Source organism: Echeneis naucrates, chromosome 18 (assembly GCF_900963305.1).
Source record: "Echeneis naucrates chromosome 18, fEcheNa1.1, whole genome shotgun sequence".
Classification (NCBI taxonomy): Eukaryota; Metazoa; Chordata; class Actinopteri; order Carangiformes; family Echeneidae; genus Echeneis; species Echeneis naucrates.
Genome location: NC_042528.1, coordinates 2,732,150 through 2,754,076, shown reverse-complemented (window position 1 = coordinate 2,754,076; position 21,927 = coordinate 2,732,150). Strand labels below are relative to the sequence as shown.

The 21,927-nt window shown below is 43.6% G+C and overlaps 1 protein-coding gene across 1 annotated transcript; it reads left to right on the top strand.

Moving 5' to 3' along the window:
* The first annotated feature begins 2,200 nt into the window (after positions 1 to 2,200).
* znf219 (zinc finger protein 219) lies at positions 2,201 to 21,542 on the top strand. The gene is made up of 5 exons (XM_029526481.1): positions 2,201 to 2,323; positions 11,447 to 11,531; positions 11,778 to 14,115; positions 14,306 to 14,452; positions 16,363 to 21,542. The coding sequence occupies exons 3-5, from the start codon at positions 11,781 to 11,783 to the stop codon at positions 17,550 to 17,552; spliced, it is 3,672 nt and encodes a 1,223-aa protein (XP_029382341.1). The 5' UTR covers positions 2,201 to 2,323; positions 11,447 to 11,531; positions 11,778 to 11,780; the 3' UTR covers positions 17,553 to 21,542.
* The last annotated feature ends 385 nt before the right edge of the window (positions 21,543 to 21,927 follow it).

Here is a 21,927-nt window from a genome sequence, read left to right as displayed (position 1 = left end):
TCTTACACCGCAAATGAAATGCAAGAACAATCCATAGAGGTGCTGCAACTGTAGTCTGCAGTTTAAAAGCCTCACGATGGAGCAGATGAGGCTAAAGGTCTAATCAGGAAGCGATTTGTTGAAGTAACTTCTTTTTTTTTTTTTAAGCAGACCAACGATAAAGGGATATAACTGCCAGTGGAAGTAAATATGGCGTTGTGTGCGCAGCCTGAATCGGGATCAGTCAGATCAAGATGGTAGATTGTGCATTCAACCAGATTCCCATTGAATCTGATATACGTTAGCGGATAAGTTGTCTCAGTTGTCTGGAGGCAACAAGCTTGCACATCTTCAAACCAACAATGGAAACAGACAGAAGAGGACTCGAGGACTAATCCTCAGTTAGTGTGCAGTTTTGCCACATCGTGGCAAAGTGCGTGACATTCACCACGCTCAGTTTATCCTCATGAAAAGCAGACGACTGGAGGAGAAGAACCAAAAGCAGCAAAACTTAAATCAGCATTTACGTTTTGGAGCTGAATGCATTTACTAAAACTGACATGAAATGTGTCGTTCACCTTTCACCCACTTTTAGCTCATTGTACTGGTTTTAAAGCCCCACCAGCTCTTGTCAAAGACATGTTTCACCTCTTGTTACTCCCCTTTTGCGTTTGACCTTCACTGTGTCGAATGATGATGTACATGCCAAGTTTAAACTGCAGGATGGAGAAAGTTTCATTGCCACCCTCAGATCTGAGGGGGGGGGGGGGTTGAGAGCCTTGTTTGGTATGAACCTTCTGACTATTTCAGTTGGGAAAACAGTTTTAAGTTTGACCATGTCCGTCACTTCTGGCTGTGGAAATGGCCTGAGACATTTACACACAATAAGGACATGCATCTGTTGTATATGTGAGGAGGAAACTTCAATCCTCCAGAGAACATACACTCAGACTTTTCAGTGAAGCAGTAGTTAAACTTTCAAAATGAGCAATATTTGCATATTCATGGATTCAAATACAGAGCTGGTAAGAATCTTTATCTTTTTTCTTTTTTTTTTTGGATGAGAACATTTTAGGCACAGATAATTATTCAGAGCAGAGTATTGTCATGTCTTAAAATTAGTCTGAAGGAGATCTCCCTCTCTCTCTCTCTCTCCTTCAGGAGAGCACTTATTTATTTATTTTTTTGTTTCTTTCTCGCTCTTCTGACCAGCAGCTGAATGAAACCTGTGCAGCACCAAACCGGCAGACAAACACATTAGTGATCAGCTGGTGGAGAGTGTCTCTTAAGTTGCGGAGCGCTGAAAGAAAGAGGGGGATAGAAATTCATCAGGCGGATTATAATGTTGCTCCGTCTCTGCATTTGGAGATTTGTCATCTTCATCTACAGCCAAATTGTGTTTTATGTTCTTTTAAAAGATATACGACACACCTTATGGAGTCGAGACGCTCCGTGAACTGTCTTTCATTTGTAACAAACTGGATCATTGTTTTTACTTTATGTTCAGTTTTATTTATTTTTTGCAGGCATCCAAGTTGGAAGATAAGCGCACTGAACATATAATTCAATATAAGTGCTTCAACTTTTTTTTTAAGCCTTACTGGACTTACTGAATTTTCTCAGCCAGTGTGACTTTCACTGCTGCTATTTTAGCTGGGGACCTCCTAGAAACCCCCTGGGGGTCTCCTATGGGTCCCTGGGCCTTACTTTGGGAACCCCACAGCCAAAAAAATGTGCACTTTGTATGTTCTCATCCTTCCGGGGTGTCTCACCACAATATTTAGGATACCTCTTGGCCCTGTCATCACTTTAAACACACTTCAATTGGTGTGAAACTTTTTTCTTCCCCTCCTCCTCCTCCTCCTTCTTCTTCTTCTTCTTCTCCTCCAAAAAATGTCTCTCTAAACTGTCAGCTACCCGCCACCCCAGATGCCATATTTAGGATACAAATGTGAAGAGATGACAGCGTTGTAAAATGGAGCCCGTGCTGAGATTATAATTAACATTTTCCAACCTACATCACTCTCCCTCCCACTTCTCCTCTATTCACTCACTCCTGTACAATAAATGGGAGGAAAAGGAGAGGAGGAAAAAAAAATGCAAGAAGAAAGGAGAGAAAGGAGAGAGAAGGGAAAGAAAAGGGAGATGGAGGAGGAGAAGGAGGAGGAGAGAGAGAGAGAGAGAGAGGGTGACCAAACGGAGGGAGGAGGGAGGAGGGAGGGGGAAACGGCGTATGCTTGTATACAACCCTGATTTCCATTTTTTTCCCAACTCGTAATGTATTTAATTCAAGTGAAACGTAATCATGACGTGTCGTGTCATTAATCTCCTCGCCGCCTCTCCCGTAAGTACACTGAGTCTTTACTTTCAACATATAGCCTATATCTTCATTTATCTACTTTCATTTTGATTTATTTTTTATTTTTTTGAAGCCACCGCTGTGTTTACATGGAGGTTACACTTTTACGGCTGCTGCTGCGAAACACACATTTCTATTTTTTTTTTTAAAAAAAGAAGAAAATGTTGAATTTTGTGTAGAACCCTCTCTGTCTTTTTTTGTTGTTGTTGTTGTTGTTTTTGTTGTTTATTTATTCCTTCCTCCTTTTACGGACAACAAACGGAATAATTGCCAAATATAGTTGTTGTGTTTTATTTTTGCAGTTTGGATTTATGTGTGTGTACGTGTGCGTGCGTCTCTCTCTCTCTCTCTCTCTCTGCGTGTGTGTGTGTGTGTGTGTGTGTGCGTGCATGCGAGTGACTGGCATGTATGTATGTATGTTTGTATGTTTGTCCTCGCGCGCTCCGGAACACTTTACGTGTGTGTCATGTATGTAAAGCCGGCGTATGTGCGCGCGTGGCCGACATGCATGTAGCCGCCGTATGGCCATGACGTGACAAAAAAAATACACAAAAAAAGGAAAACAAGCGGAGAAATGCTGCTTTCTCCACAAATTACACAACGAAACGATTAAAAATAAGTCGACTGTGGGCGACTTTTAAAATGGTTGCAAGTGCACGAAAAGTCAGTCGGACGGGTTAAAGATGGATTTTTTTTATTTAAATACGCCGTAACTTTAACTTTAAGTTGTGTAATCCACCATCCAAGAAAGGACAGCAGTTTTTTTTTTTTTTTTTTTAATGAGACCTCTTCCGTCTTTTATCCCCTTTTAACCTCTTTGACGGGGGGAAGCGACGTTTGGATATAAAAAGTAGATTTTTTTTATGAAAAAGGGGGAAATAAATAAATAAAAAAATAAAAGAGGCACAAGTTCGTGGTGCGTAACGGAGCATTTGTCGATAAGCCGCCGACATGTTGTCCAGCCGTAAAAGTGGACGCTTTTATTTATTTCTTATTTTAGTTGAATTCTTTGCGCGTTTCCAAGTTGATTTGGAAAGCGTTCATTTGCAGGCAGATGCGATTAGCTGGACTAATTCTTTTGTTGGACGCACATTAGGCACATTGTGTTGTAGTGCATTGTTTTCCAGATAAGCGCCGACACTTTCATGTGGCGATGTGCGCAAAAACGCATCCACTGTGTCTCATCGTGGTGTTTTATAAACCCCCTCTTTCCTTTTTTTTATTTCTTACTTGTCCCACCTTTTACTACAATGTTTACTACAACCCGTTTAGCTTGTCCTAAAATCACCTCCAGCGTCTACAAGCTCAGAAAGTAGCATTGCAAGTCTGGCATGCAACGTCGTGTATGTATGTGTGTGTGTGTGTGTGTGTGTGTGTGTGTGCAGGAAAAAAATACGTGTGTTGCCAAATTGCAATCCAGCAAAGATAAGTTACCGCTTTTTGCAACAAATGTGCGTTTTCTTTTCTTTTCGGGGGATCCATGTCGCTTTGGCTGTTCTTTGAGGGATGGGGGGGGGGCTGATGTCGGTTTTTTTTGGGGAGATTGGCAGAGGGATTCAAGATGAAATCCATGATGGCACTTTTTTCCTCCTCCCGTCCTCTCCCTGCTCGCTCCGCTCACTCGTCTTTTTCCCCTCCCTTAATCTTTTGTATAGAAAATTTAAGAACAAAATGGAGCAGGGGAGAGAGCGATAGATAGGCTGACATGACACACACGCCACCCCCCGACTTCTCCAAACTATATCCCACTGTTTATGCTTTTTAATCGCGTTTTTCCTTTTTTAATCTTGCGCTGGACACCGGGCAGGACTAATCTGATTTTATGTATGGGGGTTAAAAAAAAAAAAAAAAAAGGAGGAGGGGGTGTTTATTAGTGCATTGTTTGTTGATGGTTATTTATTTCATTAACGTGCCTCTAATTGAGATGGCCGCGAGAGAGAAGAAGAAGAAGCAGAAGAAGCAGCAGAAGAAGAAGAAGAAGAAGAAGAAGAAGGGGGGAAAGAGCGGCTGAAAATGGTTGCACGTTATTGACGCACATCACAGCGGCGAGGAGGAAATTCCTCTTGAGATAAGGCGCAGACGTGTCATCTGGGTTGACCAAAGACACTCCCGTCGCCTTTTCTATATCCAGCCGGACATGTTTAGGGATCCTGAAATGCCCTATTTCCTTTAAATCCACCCAAAATGTCACACTTTCTCGCAGCGTGTGCACAGTGGAAGTAGGTTGACATTGCTGGCTTGTCCTGTAATCAGAGACCTTAAACTCTCTTTATTCTATTACTTATTGTATTTAGCATTTTTTGACACATGTACTACTTTTGGCATATTATCTTTAAAAAAATATATATTTGTGGATGTTAAAAGCAGATTTGATCTATGAAGGAATTCTGAGAACTCGATCCAGTTTGGGACTTTTTCTGGTCTAAAAGGAGCCTCTCACTGAATATTTTATCTACTTAACAAAAAAAAAAAAAAAAGAAAAAGAAGCTGAACCTCTGTTGGGAAAGTCCCTGCCTCCACCCCGACAGGTTGTCTACCTTTTTAATGCAGGTTGATGATTTTATACTGAAAACACTCATCAGGAACCTGCTGCACTAATGAATACCAAACACTGGCCCCCGTGTTAAAAAGTGTTTAATTGTTTTGCTTCATTCAGACCTTTTTTCTCTGCTTGTTGTGTTCAAGTAGTATCCTCCTCCTCCTCCTCCACCCACCATCGACACCACCCCCCCCCCCCTCCATCTTTGTACATACTGTACTGTACTTGAGGGGGCACACACACCCCATCCAGGTGGCTCTGGGGGGAGTTGGGGTGGGGGGGAGGGGGTAGTATGTGAGGGAGAAAGAGACAGAGAGTCGGAGGGAGAGAGAGTAAAAAGGAGAGGAGTGTAGCACCAATCAAGGCTTCTGATTGATATAATTGGGTCATTAGTGCGCTGTGGGAGAGGCACCTGCTTGCCCTCAGTTAGGGAGAATCTACTGCATTGTGACATTTTGAGACTGTTGAGAGTTCTGCTGGCTGCTCGGGATTAGCGTGTATTTAGAGCATTAGGGTCTTACTTAAATAGTACGCCTCTTGTGCCATTTGTATTCGGTTTTCAGAGACGTTTTTAAACCAGTTTTTGCAGCTGAGTCGGGATAGGTAGCCGGGCCTCCTTCTCTTTTCTGTGGATAGACGGGGACTGAAGCGCGTCAGGAGGGGCCTGGAGTGATTTCAAACAAGCAAAAGGCCGGCAAGGTCACCAGGAGATGGTGAGCAGACGAGGCCTAGCGTAGCAACACATCAGTATATGACAAAAGAAGAGACCGTCAGGTGATCAAACCTGCTGGACGACAACATCTGCAACTTTCACAAACCGTCCGGTCTGAAACTTATTCCTTGCACCTTTCTGTGCCCAGTACTGAGTGCACTCCTTCAATGAGAGTCTAAAAATGTGCGCCTTCATGCCTGTATTTAATAGATTATCACGACTCTTGGATCACTTTTGCCCTTCACGTTACCAACTAGTTCCTCATTTGACTGCATCCCGTCCTTCAGGTTGGACTCCGCCAAACTCCCCACTTCGTGGTTGCCTTTTTTTTTTTCTTAAATGTATTGACACTCCAGCTATATCAGCTATTAGTTGGCTGCATTAAGTGAACGTACATGAAGCGATGTGTTACTAAGAAAAGGAGCTCGTGCTCTCCATATTTCCCCCGAGGGGAGTAAAGAATCAACCTGTGTTAACAGTTACTATTTTTTCTATACGAAGGCTCTTGTAGGTGCTCACGTCGGATATACTTGATACACGTATTCCTCAAGGAGGTCACGGTGTAAGGTCAGGGTCCCTGGGGCCTGTGGATAGTGCTCAAGGACACTTCAGTAGAAGCACTAGGGGAAGGTTTGAACTTTTCTTTTTTTGTATTGTAATGTTCATTATTTGGACGTTTTTGATACAAATTTAGATTTGTGGTCAGGGAGAAAAATCATCAGGTAGGTGTGCTTGTCACCTGCTACCTCCCTTCGCATCTTTCCTCTCAGCCCCTGCAGGTGATCTTCAATATGCACAGATAAGCCTTTTAGGAGGAACACATCCAGTGATTTGCTGCCGAGGTTTGCGTGCTCCGAAGCAATTCTTCTTTTAAGGCTTCAATCTTGTAATCCTGAATCAGGCGAGTCAGTCAGCGCCCCCCCCTGCACCCCCACTCACTGGTTTAGACACACTGTGGCCCATATGACTTGGAGCGAGAGCCTCGTTTCTCTGCCGAGATCCTCTGATGTTTCCAACGTTTCATTTGCTACAGATCTGGCAACGCCGCGTCGCTCCCAGTTCAGCGCTCCGCAACTGCAGGGAAGTGTCGGCTCATGTTCTCCGCTGAAAGAGAAATTCATTCAGAAAGAGCATGAGCAACAGCTTGAGAGGAGGTGGAGAGCAGAGGAGAAGAAATTAAGTGGTTAGGTTAGATGGGAAGAAATGTTGGAGGGGGGGAAGTGTGAGATAAAACACATGACAGTGCTCTTACTTTTAGAAAATGTTCCTGGTGGCTGTCCCCAATCTCGTAAAAGATGAAAGAGCTGAGGACAGATTTAGAGTCCAGAGCTGGATGTGTCATTTTTACACAACTTATTTTTTGCCTTTCTCACAGAACGTCTCAAAAAAGGTCAGCGACATATGAATTTTTTCGCCATTTGACTGACACTTTTTCCCAGCAGCACCATGAATGGCTGTAGTTGTGTGCTTGAAGGCTGGCCTTGAGCTGTAACACTCCAATATTATATAACACTTTCCTGTTCAAACCAAAGTGACACACAAAACTCAGCGTTTCCTGTATGAGCAATCCATAAGGCATCTTTACTGTAAATGTTGGGCGCACACTGTGGGAGGTTTCCCCCTTATCACTGCCTCGAGCTGGAGATGAGGTTGTGGGTTTTGGGGTGGGGGGGGGCAGTGAAAGAGAAGGAGCCAGACAAAGTTGAAGGGAAGCAGGGGGGTTCAGGGAAAGGTGAAGTAAAGGAAATGAATACCGTCTGTGGGGAAGGTGCCACGTGACCATGCGATAAAAACCACAGGCCCAAATTATACTGTACTGCACAGAGAGCGAGCCCCCCCGCTGCCCCCCCAACCCCCCTTCTTGCTCCCTCAGCTACTCATCCTCTCTTTCATACACTTTTTCTTGCGGTCAGTCGCTCATACACCTACTTTTCCCCCAGAGGACACCTGACCTCACACACTTCATCACATGAGAGTTCAAGTAATACAGCAGGAAGGAAGATACACAAAAGTACACACACTCAGACCCACACCACTTTTAGACACACGCTTCACCCTATGGCTCCGGCTGGAGACCTTGGAGATGTCTATTTTTAGGAACATGGCGGAGGTCAGGCGCCACAAACGCACACATACAGGTGCAGATAAAAACAACCAAAGCAGTTATTGTACGGCTTTTTCCACTGTTGACCTCCAGTTTAGCCCCCACTGCCCCCACCCGAAAGGTCACAGGATAAGTTTAAGAGGTCACAATGTGATTATGGAAGAAAGGAAAGCATACACACACATACACACACACGGAAATTACTCTTCTATATTTTCTCAAGATGAGCTTTTTCTCATGAAAAACACAGGAGACATTTATTTCCTCAGGTCTGTAATCATCATTAAAATGAAACAATCTAAAGATATCACACTCCTAAGAGCTCATTACGCAATCTGTAATGATGGGTTGCGAGTAAACTTTGGTTGGCTGTAAAAGCAAAAAAAAAAAAAAAAACAAAAAACACCCAAAAAAAACGTTGGAGGCAGAAAGGTTGGAATCCAGCGCTACAGACAACAGATCCACTATAACACACATTAACACTCACATCATTAATATAAAGCTGAGCAGATATAGGGCTTCCTGCCCACACATACGCTCTCCAAAGTGTTCACACCATCACATTTACAATTATGATGTGTAGCGTGGCGGCGTGTGCAAACATGCAGCCGCTACCTTCACAATAAAGCTCCATAACTCTATGGATATTTACACAATGACTCCAAAACCCCCCAAAATAAACTTGTCTGAACATATTGTGCTCCTACTCCCTTGGCAGCTATTTATCATGGATGTATTGCATGACTCAGCAACACCTCCCATTAGCCTCCTACACACACACACATACACACACCTGTGGTACAAATGCAGGAGACATGATCAGTACTTCATTTCCACTTTTTGGGGGACCACAAAAAAAAAAAACAACAACAGAAAAGCAAAACAAAACAGAGGCGCCATATTGACCTCCGTGATGAAAACGAATTTCCAGTTGAGGTAATTCAGTGCTTCAAATCAGGTAGCTCGGTGCCAGCAAAGTTGCTGTGCTATTACTGTAATGACAACATCACGGCAATGCTTAACACAACAACAACAACATGCTTTTAAGCTGTGATTACTGCGTGGATTGTAATGTTACACTGATGCTGCGCACGCTGCAAATTTCAGGGTCAGAAAAACGGGGAAACAGATGAATGCATGTTGTTTTTTTCCAACCCTTGTCACACTTTGTATCTGGTATCAACGCGGATTTCACATCAAGACTGACAGTTTGATTTTAAGTGGAGGGCATTAAAATTGCATTTCCACGATGCACTTTTAAAAATCTGATTCCTCCGTCTGCTACAAAACTGCTGCACTCCGCCAATTCACGCCCTTTAAAATGTGATGGTTAACACCTGGTTGAGTACCTGCACTATCAATCCACGGGCAATTTCTGTGTGCAATTTGCAGATTGGGCCTGAATTGCATTTGTTGGTGGTTGTTTGAGGACAAATGTGTCTCCAACCACGTTGTGAGGCGGCTTATTTCACCGGGTCCTGCCTGATTTTTCTGGTTCATTCACACCTGGGCTTTATGTACCTGATTTCTGCCCCTCAAACACACACACACACACACACATTTTCCCTGCGTCCTTTGCTGTATCTTATCTCCCTCTTTCCATCTATCCAAATTTTCTTTATTGGCATGACAGGGCTGGTGGTTGGCGACAGCCAGCGTCACGGTGGAACAATGCATTGTGATGGTGATATTCATATGATAATGCCATCAGACTTAACACCGCTGCAGATACATTTGGACTGCCCCCCCCCACCCTCTCTCTCTCTCTCTCTCTCTCTCTCTCTGTCTGTCTGTCTGGTTGTATATTTCTGTGTGTTGACTCTTCAAATGATTTTTAAATCTGTTGTTCTCTCTTCATGTTAAGCCCCAGCCTGCCACTCCACTACTCTGATTTCTTTCCTGTTCTCTGTTCCAGCATGTCTGCCTCTTTACCCTTTCTATTCCACCCCCCCCCCCCCCCCCCGCCCCGTTCCTCCTCACCACCATGTTGGCAATCACGTTAAATCATTTTCATTCACATGGCTTCTGACAATGTTTTCCCTCTCTCTTTTTTAATGCTGCCCAGTTTGTAACTGCACTGTATGTTTCTCTCCGTCTCTCTCTCGCTTTCTTTCTTTCTGTCTGCCGCCTTTCTCATTTTTTTTTTTTTTTTTTGCTCTTCGCCATGTTGGCAGGGCCCAATCTACCAGCTGATATCAGCATTCCCTGGCACTCCGCCAACTGGCAACACTGCAGGAGAGAAAGAAAGAGAGAGGGAGAGAATGAAAGAAAATTAGTGAATAATAGACGGAGGGAGGGAGCGAGAGAATGAGAGGGGGATGGGAGGAGTATGAATCAAGGAGAGAAAGACAGAAGGGAAAGGAAGACGGGGAGAGAAAGAACAATAATGGTGGATTAAGAAAGGACTCTGTGTGAGAGAGAGAGAGGGAGCATGTGTGTGTCTGTGGCTGTGTGTGTTTATGTGATTGATATGGTGTGATATCCCTGTGAGTCATAGCTGAGCTAAAATGTCAACTGGCTACATGAGAATCTCTTTGTCATCCAGGCTCAGTGACACACACACACACACACACACAATCACACACGCAAATCTAACAGATTAACAGATACAAACACATATGTGTCCATACCGTTGCCTTGAACACAAATATGGGCGACACACCTGCAAACACAGATGCTCCATTGTTTTGCCACAATGATTGATGACCTTTTGTTTTGTTGCGGACGCCTCTGCGGCTCCTCAACTCCACCAAATGATGGACAAAAACAGCCTATGTGCATAAATCCAGTGTAACAGATGCAAACTGCTGTGCACTCAAAATATTTGGACGTGCGAGGGTGCTTGCCAAAATGCTTGCGTGTGTGTGTGTGTGTGTGTGTGTGTGTGTTGGATATGCTGTATATCACGCTTTACATTTTAGCTGACTCTGTTATCTGGGGTGACGGTTGCAGTACAGTAAACACAACCGTAGAATAAGCTTTAATTCCCATATTACTTAAACAAGTAATGACTAAGCAGTGTGCGGGTCAAAGCACCACAACCGGGCGGTAGATTAAGAAATACTGATGTGCTGAAGTGTATCCCGACTGTACTATTGTGTGTGTGTGTTTGTGTGTGTACATAGTCCTGATTTAAGCAAAAAGCAGCTACTGTATGAGTGTACAGGAAGGGCGTGTGGGGAAGTCAAAACATCACGCGCCCATCCTGTTTGGGACAGTCCATGTCCTGTGGTGGTGCCCTTAACTTCGAAATACAACGGACACCCACGCTGATACGAGCTGATGCACATTCACACTCTGACTAATCATCCCATATGTGCTAACAGTATGTTGGAGCGCATGCAGGGCACTGAGCAGGTGTACACCTGTTACACATAGAAGCTCATGCGTTCACCTATGCAGAGTGAAGAGTAAATGGAGATCAAAACACAAATTTGCTTTGTAGTTAACGTTTGCATGTATTCAAACATTTGTAAAGAATGCAATGAAAGAATTTCAGTGCAAATTGCTGTTAATCCTGCCACCTGCAGTTCATCGCTCACTATTTTAAGAGCCTTTACACCTACAGTGACACCGATATTGTTCATTTACCTCGATTGTTCGTTACATAACAGCCACGCCAATGTACAAAAAAAAAAAAAAAAAATCCTCTGTGTGTTTTCTAAAGTGCAATAACTGATAAATTTGTGATTGCACATATTTAAGTTGGGTTTCTCATTTAATCACCAATCATCCATTTATTTCTGTTTGCAGAAAATCAAAGGAGGAGGCTGTCACAGAAGTGTGTCCCCCATCAGCAGAGACACTAAAGAATGGCATAATATCACACACACTGCTGGTAATTCTTTACTGTTTGCATACTTATTCTATACTATATATACACGGATTTGATCCTGTCGCTCTAATTGTACAGAAATGCTTCCAGAGCTGGTCAAGGTCAATTTGTAATTAAATATAATATGTGTAACATGCTCAATGGACCTTTTCTTTGTTTTTTCTTTTTTTTTAGTTGTAAATCCTCTACAGTTATCAGTCCCTCTCACTCATCTGTCTGTCCACTTTTCTCTCTGTTTTTTACTGATAGAGGATGGATTCTCCGCCAGAGTGTGTGTTGTCTCTCTCTTGTGAGCAGCCCCAGTCTCCCACAACACTGCCATCCCTGGACCACAGCCCCCAGGCGTCGTCTCCACACACCCAGCTCTCCCTGCCTGACAGCCCCGTCGTCCTGCCCATTCACAGCCCCGAACCGTCTCCTCAGAGCCCCGACACCACACCTTATTTCCCCCTCTCTCCCTTCCCCCTCCACGAGGACAATAACAACAACCGCCATGACGTTGATGAAGACGATGACGAGGAAGGGCTGGACGGCATCCCTCCGTCCCCAACTCCAGCAGTGGCTCTGTTCCCAGGAGGAGGGGCACAAGAAGCTGGATGCAGCCCGTGTTTGGATACCTCCCCTCCAGCTACGCCATCAGCTCCACTTCTTGGGTTTGGAGCACTAGAACTGGCCCTCTCTTCAGGGCAGAGCGGAAACTGCAACGCCGAGCTCGACCTCCAGCTCTTCCAGAAGGATACTGTTAGCAGGGCGCTACCTGGAGTGGGAGGAGCCTCATCGGGGCCCACGCTCAGGTTTCCCTGTCACGTTTGTGGGAAGCGATTCCGATTCCAAAGTATTTTGTCTCTTCATGCCCGAGCTCACAGTCTGGACAGAGACCGCAGAGCTTCAGCTCTCTACCGGACTGGACTTCCTTCAACGCCCCTAAAGCAGCACCTCAAGGCGCAACAGAACCACAAGGACATAATCCAGAATCACAGAAGTCACACAAACCAGCGTTTACTGCCAGGGACTCTCATCCAGCATCTCACAGAACAAGAGGATGCTGATGGTGAGGTTAAAGGCCTTGATGAAGGCTTACAGACAGACCACAATCCAAATTTTTTATTGGACGACAGCACACAGTTGACCCCTCCGCTCACAGAGGACCCTGTTTCCGTGACCTCTCCCTATTCTTCTACCGCTGGGGATGGTGGATCTATTCCCATTGCATCTACATTTCGCTGCCATGCCTGCAAAGGCAAATTCCGCACTGCTTCGGAGTTGGCACGACATGTCCGCATTCTCCACAACCCGTATAAATGCACTCTTTGTCCCTTCTCTGCCAGCCAAGAAGAGAGTCTGGCATCTCACTTGCAGGAGTACCACCCTTCCCCTGAGGTGTCCGCTCTGCCGCCGGCCTTCAATTCCAGGCCAATTATTGCAACCCCTGATACCCCTGTCCCAACACCGACCCATACCCCAGCCCCAACACCTAGCACCCCACAGATGACATCCGCTGCTACGGTGGCTGCATCCTCCTCCCTGCCAGCATTTCGTTGCGATACTTGTGGGCAACGGTTTACCCAGTCGTGGTTTCTCAAAGGACATATGCGGAAGCACAAGGACTCCTTGGACCATAAGTGCCAGGTTTGTGGCCGTGGCTTCAAGGAGCCTTGGTTCCTAAAAAACCACATGAAAGTACATCTCAACAAGCTTGGGCTGAAAGCTGGACTGGGAACTCTTGGGGGACCAGGAACTGCTGAGCAACAGGCCAAAGGCTCTGCAAGTAATCAGTCTCTGAATGCCCTCTACTCCAGCCTCCTTCTGGCCCAGCGAGGAGGTGGCAGAGGTGGACAAGGAAGGTCAGAGAGAGACACGGGGGGCAGAATGGGAATGGGATCAAGCAAATCTGCCATCCTGGGCTACCTTGGGCTGCCCAGTGATGGTAGTGGGGCCAGCTGCATGGAGCGACTTCAAGCAGTGGCTCAAGTTGCAGAGATGGGAAACGGTGGTGGTGGGATTGGAGGCCCAGGTGGAGGTGACCCCGGAAGAGGAGGGGGAACATCAAGAGGTGCTGGTGAAACTACAGCATCGATATCCGAGGGAGGGGACCAGGCAACCTGGTGGCAACTGGTGGCTCGCAGCCTGGCTGTTGCTCAGCAGCAGCAACACCAGAGACCCCACCAGCGAGGCCAGCAACAAAGCCAGCGAGGCCCCGCTCGGAGCTCGGTGATCACTGAAGCTGACCAAGTCAGAGCCTATCTCGGGAGCTTGGATCCAAGAGAGGAGTCTGGTGGAGCAGGGGGGCCATGGGAATGCCCAGACTGCGGAAAACTATTCCGCAGTTTGCAGCAGGTGGTGGTTCATGCTCGCGTTCACACTCAGAGGCCCCAGAAAGGAGGCAGTGGCGAGGAGGACGGAAGTGGTAGTCGTAGAGGTGCGGGACTAGGGAGAGGCGGCAGCAGTGAAGCGAGACAGGAGTCTCAGCTGCACGGCAGTGGATCCCAACAAACGGGAGAGGTTAGGCCGGAGTCAAAATTGCACAGCGGTGGATCTCAACAAGCAGGAACTACAGGGTTTCACTCAGTCATCTCAAGTTTCAAAGGTACAATCACATCCGCTTACATCTATTTTGTCTTTTAGGTCGTCTTTGTTTGCTCACATGTAATGCTGTTATTATCATAAGAGTATATTATTTTCATATTGCTTTACTGCTGTAAGTAGAAGCTGTCATGGGGCCCTTCTTAACAGCTATTATCTTTATACATCTTTCCTGCCTTTTTCTCTGCTTGCAGGAGAAAACGGTTTGACAGCAGTCTCCTCCATACCTTCAGTTCCCATCAGGGAGCGAGTGCGTGGTAGAGGGATAAAAGACTGCCCCTACTGTGGTAAAGCCTTCCGCTCTTCACACCATCTCAAAGTGCACCTGAGAGTTCACACAGGTGAGAAAATGATACGAATTGACCAGACGCACATTTACTAGTTTAACCTTTTTAAATCTCTGGAAAGGATTCAGCGAGCTGCGCTGTCTTTTTTTTTTTTTTAAATCACCTCAGAGAGCTGGCCAGCTCTAATCATAGCCTTCTACTGCGGGCAGCCGAGCAGCTCCTGCTTAAGTGCCTTGCTCAAGGGTATATTAACTGAGGTTTTGGGGGAAAAAAGCCACCCAAGGTCTTAAAGCTATCAAAATCTGTGTAAAAAGATCAATTCTCTCACTAGCCTTTAACATCACCCCAAAGAAAGATACAAAAGTATTTTATGTTATGTTTCCAGTGATTATTTCTCAAGTAATAGTGCCCATTTCTTTTTTTTTCTTTTTCTAACTTGACTTGCCGAACTCTAAATTGTACGAAATGAAAATGGTCTGGCTTCGTGTTTGTAGATCATGTATAATCTCACATTTCATCGTGACATGAAGTCTATGCTCACAGATTTCTCCATAAAAACCTTTTTTTTTTTTTTTTTTTTTTGCCTTTAATCTTTCTGGGACTTGCATTCCCTAACCAGATGTTTGAAGCAAGCCAATCTATTCTGACAGTAGAGCAGAGACACGGGGCACTGAGACAGACGCTTTCAAAAGAGACTCGAACCAGCTTTTCCAAGATTTAAGAAATAAAACAAAAAAAAAAAAAAATTAAAACGCACTGGATTTCTAGTGACAAGTGAGGAGGACTTTAATGAAAAATGAGAACTCTCACAGCACTCATTCACATTCCTAATTAATGATCCACATTCATAAGACTTTATCAGCATGAGTCATTGTCATTTTTTATTATTTGCCTTTGCTGGATGCAATTGATCGAAATCAAGAACATCTTTGAGATACCACAGATCTCCAGCAACTGGTAACTGGAGCTCATCCAAGTCTTTCCAGCAACAGAGTGCCCAGAACGCATTAAATAAAATCTATTTAGTATTGCCATCATGACTGCTCATTTAAAGCTGACGGGGGCCCATCACGCCACAGCTATATTATTCATGATAGCATACAGCGCCTTCTCTTTGTCATCGACTCATTACCACATGGTCAGCAATTTGGGTGAAAGCAACAAATGATAATATTCTCTTAATATTACAGTCCTCTTGAGACTAACACCGCTCCTTGGCACTTTTATTCCAACGTATTTTGCTCCAGTAATAAACACAAATTGTTTGTACTCTGCATGTGGATCTACATTCATCAATAGAGCTGTGTGTTCTTCTTGTGTGATCAATTTTGTGTTCCTGTGAATAATATCATTCACGCTTTTCAAATGTAATATATATCCTGCTGTTGACATGCCTCATGCATGATGCCCCCTCCACTTTGTTGGTCCCGACAGTGCAATTTTTAATCAGTGATGGAATACTGCCATCTCCCTTTAAAACGTGTAATTGCATCTCCCACACAACACGTGTGAATTTGCAAAATATGGCTCCTAAAATAACACTGCTGGCATTTCTATAATAAGAAATGTTGAAGTGTCTTTGAATGTGTTTTTCTCAGGCAGCCATTGTCTTTTTTCACACTTCAATATGGTATGAAAACCATTTAGCAGACTCTTGAAACTTGCCTGTCTAATCCATTATGGTCATCTTCAGATCTGCATTTAATTTTACAAAATGGTTAGCACTAATGTTAAGTGCCTGCAATTTGCAGTAAATGAGCTAAAAAATTCTAATTCAATGGCCCTTCAGTTCCACCTGGGGGATGGGGGTGGACTTTCAAATATTTTAAGGTGACATACATTTTTTTTTTTTTTTTTCCATGGGCTGCTGGGTTTTCTTGGCTTTCCCATCCATTTGCAGAGAGATGCTCTTATGGGTGCCTGTGTAATTTTTACAGTCTAAATCTTAACCTTATTCTATCCAGGTGAGCGACCCTACAAATGCCCCCACTGTGACTATGCGGGTACCCAGTCGGGCTCCCTGAAGTACCACCTCCAGCGGCACCACAGGGAGCAACGAAACGCCTTGTCGGCCTCCTCTAATTCTTCCTCTGCTGGACTCACTTCCACTATCAACAGTCTGACCTCTGGAACATCGGGGCAGGTCAAGCAGCGCCGGCCCCAAATCAACCACTGCCCAGTCAGCCGGGGCCCGACAGATGCCCCCTCCTCTCGGCCGAGCCAACAGTCCTGGCTTTTAGGGCTTCCAGACCAGCGGGAGCATCGAAAGGCTTTGGCAGCTCTTAGGGATGTCGACCTGGAGACCCAATACAGGTATCTGTCTGGGGTGATGGGAGCGCTTTACCAAGGGGGGATGGAAGGAGGTTGGATTAGGGAGTCTCCCCCACCAAAGACCCCTAAAGTGTCCCGCCGTAAACCTCTCACTACTAGCCGAATGGTTCAGCTGTCAGGTGACAAGGAAGGACCTGCACCTTCAACTCAAGAGGGTGGGTTTGAACCCCTGGATCTGTCCCGTCGTCCCTTAACCGGGCTTGGAGGGATGGAAGAAGATGGACTCATTAACATAGGGGAAGGAGGAGGTGTGGATGGAGGCGATAGTTCATCAGGGGTCAAACTGAGTCAGTGTTTGTTCTGCCCATTCCGCACATCCTCAGCAGAGCTGATGGCCATGCACCTCCAGGTAAACCACACCAGTAAGTCTAGGCGCAAAAGGGGGTCTTCAACTAACCTAGATGATGATGGAGTGCCAAGGGCCACCAAACCCCGAACAGAACCTTCCGAACTGGATGCTTTGGGGATATGGAGGCATGTCAGTGAGGCCGAATCCCAGGCACCCCTGGGGGAATGGTCCTCAGCCCAGGTCCAGACCCTCAATGGGCTCTCTGAGGATAAAACAGAACATTCAGATGATGTTCTTGACCATCCAGATTCCATCATGGCCTCTGTGTCTAAGAAAATGAGAGACGGTCTGGGTTTTAATAAGGAAAAGTTGGAGATGGAGGAAGAAGAGCAAGAGGAGGAATTGGAAGAGAATTTGGAAAACAGCAGCCTGGAAGATTCTCAAGACCAGGACCTGAGGATGTCCCTCGTGCTTTCACCAACCCCGAGCTCCAACTACATGCTTGGAGAGGAGGAGAGAGTCTTAACAGACTAAAACAGTTTTGGATCCCAAAAGTTAAATTGGACAGTTGGGTTTATGTTTTCAACTCCATGTACCACAGAATTTAAGAAAGAAGGAAGTTTTAAGGATAAATGAAGATTTATTCTTAAATTTCTTGATAGACGTGAGGAGTCCTGAAAACATTTCGGTGAGCTTTGAAAAAGATGGCACAAGAAATCACAGCTGTTTTGTTCTGCCCAAATTAATTTGTTTTCTTCAGTTCTGACAATGTGGTCCACAACAAAATTCAGCAAACCTCTTGTCAAAAAGAGCACGGATGCATCTTTTGAGGATTTTCTAGACCACATTTTCTACTTTCTTTTTTTTTTTTTTTTCCTTTTTCCTCTTCCCAAGCCTCACTCCAAGACGGATGATTTTTCTGATATTTGATAAACGGAAGAAAAAGATCTTGGACAGAGCGTGCATCATTCCAGAGTGCATTGCGATGCATTTATTCCACGCTGACAATGAACGGACTCTCTCAGACTAATTAAGCCCTGTATCTCCCAGACTACTATACTGACTCAGTTGAGGCCGGCTGTGAAAAGACGCTCTCCAAACTGTCCATCGAACAGTCTGAAACCTCGAGCTTCAAGCTTCTCCTTAACCCGTACAGGAGGACAGAATAGTCTAGAAACGTTTCAAGCTGTGAACCTCAGCTAAGCTATTTGGTATTAAATTAAGGCGTGAGGTAACTGTTGCAGGCTATCTGCTTTCTCTCAACTGTATATCACTGCCTTGTTTGTCTGAAAAGTGTTTCTAGATGATTGTCCAGAAGAAAAACAGAAAGAAAAGTTTGTAATTTTTTTTTATTTTTCAGTTAGTGCCTGTTCATGTACTGTATGTTATCAAGAGTTTCTGGTATCCCTGGGCATTGAGGCTCTGATAGGTCGTTCATTTTATCTGAATATACAGTTTAAAACAATTTAAGTACAGTATATTTGTTAAAAGTGGTTCTAGGTTGTTGTGAATAGTTAAGTTGTTAAAAGAAATGCCACATCAAAGCGAGATGTCTTTGACACATATGGCAGCCGTTACGGTTCAGCCTGAAAACAAACAGAAAAAAAAAAAAAAAGGGTGATTTACTTACTGTATAATGCAATGAAAGAGGTCAAAGGCTCAGCACTAACGAGGGGCCAGGGTTCAAAAATAAGTGTTTACAGTGGTGCCCGATGTGAGTCGGGGTTGCCAAGGCAACTCAAGATCATCGCAGATTTATGGAAGAGAACAAAACCAGAGAGCGGAAGTCTGTTGGAGGGCTGTAGGGACGCTGCTCAAGCCCCCGAACACAATCAGCTGACACATCGTTTTAAAGAGACTGAGACTTAGCAACTGTGTCGCACACAAAGAAAAAAAAACAAAAAACAAAAAACACACACACAAAAAAACATGAAAAAAAAACAAACAAACAAACAATCTGTTTCTTCTCCCCACAAGAGAGAAGATACAAGGTAGAGAAAGAAAAAGAAAGCAGTATCCTTCACGAACGGGACTTAATCTGAGAAACAAACTGTACTCCAGGGGTACGGTGTCTTTTAGATGAGTAGATTCCCTCTCTTTTTTTTTTATAAGAAAAGAAAAGACAATGGTAGGAGTAATTATTAAAACACTAACAAATGCATAGACATCCCAGTAGAATATGTGTAGCTTTTGTAAAGACGAGAAAAAAAAAAAAAGCTGACTTTTGTTTATTTTCATTTCAAGATGCTTACAGAAAAAGGTTATCAATATAGGTAATATTGATTATAATGTTTGTGAGCTAAGACTAGTTGGAATGTCTATACAGAGCACTGTGCAAGGTTTGAGTTCCCAAAGTAGTTGTCTTTATTTTGACTTTATGGATAGACCAAACATTTTTTTTTCCTCAATGGAAGGTGTCACTTTCTGTTATCGACTGAAAAGTGTCAGGCTGTGGCTTCATTAGATTTACCCCATCGACAAGCAAGATCGGTCAGCCGGTTGATCAGTGCGTCATCCAACCTTTGAGCTGGTTGTTAAAGAAAGTTCAAAATCAGTTTCTATAAGTAAAAAAAAAAAAAAGAAAAAAGAAAATCAAATCAATCTATCATTCTTGTGGCTTGAAGGTATTTATGAAAAGAAAAAAAAAAACGAGTTAGTAGTATCCCCTTTACACTGGTTAACAACCATTATTTATCTCTGTAGACTACTTTTTGATGGGGTATCATATGATTGCAACCACACTTTAATGTGCATTAATGTGTCTAAGTTCTTTTTTAGAGCACCTTATGAGTTTTGTAGTGAAAGTCCCTTAGTGGTGTCTCCTTAACAACTACTGTCAATGCCACCGTGCCTTCTGTTTCAAGCACTTCCTGGTGTATTTTGTAAAACTCACCAAAAGCACTTAGCCTATATCTACACTACTCTTCCTGTCCCTCCACTTCCCCCTCCTGTTTTCTCCTCCATCACCTCAGCCCATTCTCGTCTTAATCTTCTTCTCGTGTCTTTACCTCCTGACCCCTCTCTCTCTTGGGGGGGGGGGGGGGGGGGGCGTTGTTTTCATGCCTCGTTTCTCTCCTTCGGTTCAGGCCCGTTCGGCTTTAAACAAGGTCACTAGGCCTTAGTTACAATCTAGCCTGGCTAGACGCTTGGAAAAAATAAATAAATAAATAAATAAATAAATAAAAAAAGGACTACCTAACTGTTAGACAAATACAAAATCATTCTAGATGTAGGGTTAGACTACTTTTGGTCTTAATACTAACCCTTGATAAACCAAAGCCCAAGTCTAAGACTAATGAATATTATATTTAAACTCATGAGGTGCCAAAATATGTCCAATGTGACACTAAAGCATGTATCATCTTGAGAAAACACAATAATTCATCTGCCCTCTCTCTTTTCTTCTGTCGTCAGACCATCCTCTCTCCTTTTCTGTCCCTCATGCTTGCTCTTCCTCCGTGTCCCTCTCTCGTCCGTAAACTGTCTATCTCTAGCACCACTTGAAGGTGACGTGTACTATCTGGTATTGAGGCCTTTATTAGATTTTTATTTCAGTTTGTGTGGTGTTTGTTCAATGCCGTTGAGATGGAAAAATGCTCTTCTTATAATGATAATTATTATTGTTTTGGCATTATGGTTAAAAAAAAAAAACAAGAGAAATGTGTTGTTGAATGTTGTACAGATAGCGCTAGAGATGTTGTGTTTTTTTAAAGAGAGCACAAACCTGAGCGATGGTCCCTTCCTCTCCTCCCACCGGCAGATGGGAATAAAAAACGCCTGCCAATCATCATAGATGTCTAATCAACAAAAAACCCCCTATTTTCAAAATACATGTTTTGGCTGAAGAGCTCTCCTCGAGAAGATTTGAATGTAAAATAGCAGCATTTGACTCAAAACTCCTTCACCAAATTTCTTACTCATAAAAGAAAAGTCTTCAGCCAGTCATTTATTCTATTGAAGGTATGATTTAAGAGCTGTGAAACTTTTCTATGTTGCCTGCTAACGAAGGGGCATAATTATATTCATGTCATCAATTGGAAAATGGTTTAAACAGCTCATTTGTGGAATCTGTAGAAGCTTCTCTTGATTACAGGTGGAATATAACATTCCTCAGTGGTCTTTGTAAACCTTCTGTTCCATGAAAATGTCTTTCTTAAGTTGATGATTTCGCTAGAAGAAGTCAGATTACAGATACTTATGTGTTCTTAAATGAAGTGATGACCTAATTATCATCATTTTGTGAGCTTTTGCAAAAGCTTTTAAGAAAAATTCTGAGTTGAAGCGCTTGTTTCTCCTTTTCTTTTTTTGAGAGGAGTTTCTGTATGAGACATCAGACAGAGATCCATTAACTGAACAAAACAAGGGTGAGCTCGCCTCATTCACTTGATGAAAATACACAAAAATGCATCCTTAGTTTTGTCTAAGTCTGAGTTGAGTGCGATGAAATGTAAAGAAAGAAAGAAAGAAAAAAAAAAAAAACTCCACAAAATGAACACTCACTTCACATTTTCTTGCAACAACATACAATGTGGCAGCCTCATGTGAAAATTGCACCTTATCTCCTGAATATTCCACCAAAGTGGATATTATAATTGAATGGGTATAAAGTATCCCGTCCTAAATACTGTTTCAAAAAGGTTTTTGGAAAAATGACAAATCTTTGTGAGGCGAGGGGGCCATGCTGGGTTTGGGCTCTTGTGTAGTTGACTGCCATTGCAGTGAGGGAAAACTGATCTAACATAGTAGTGACTAATATGACTTTGTGGACAGATAAAAAAAAAAATAAATAAAAATAAAAACAAAAATAAAACACATTAGAAATAAATAAACACAGACAAAATAACCAAGTCTCTCTTTCTTATGTCTTTCTGTAACCGGACGCCATTTCTCTGATAAACACATCACATGG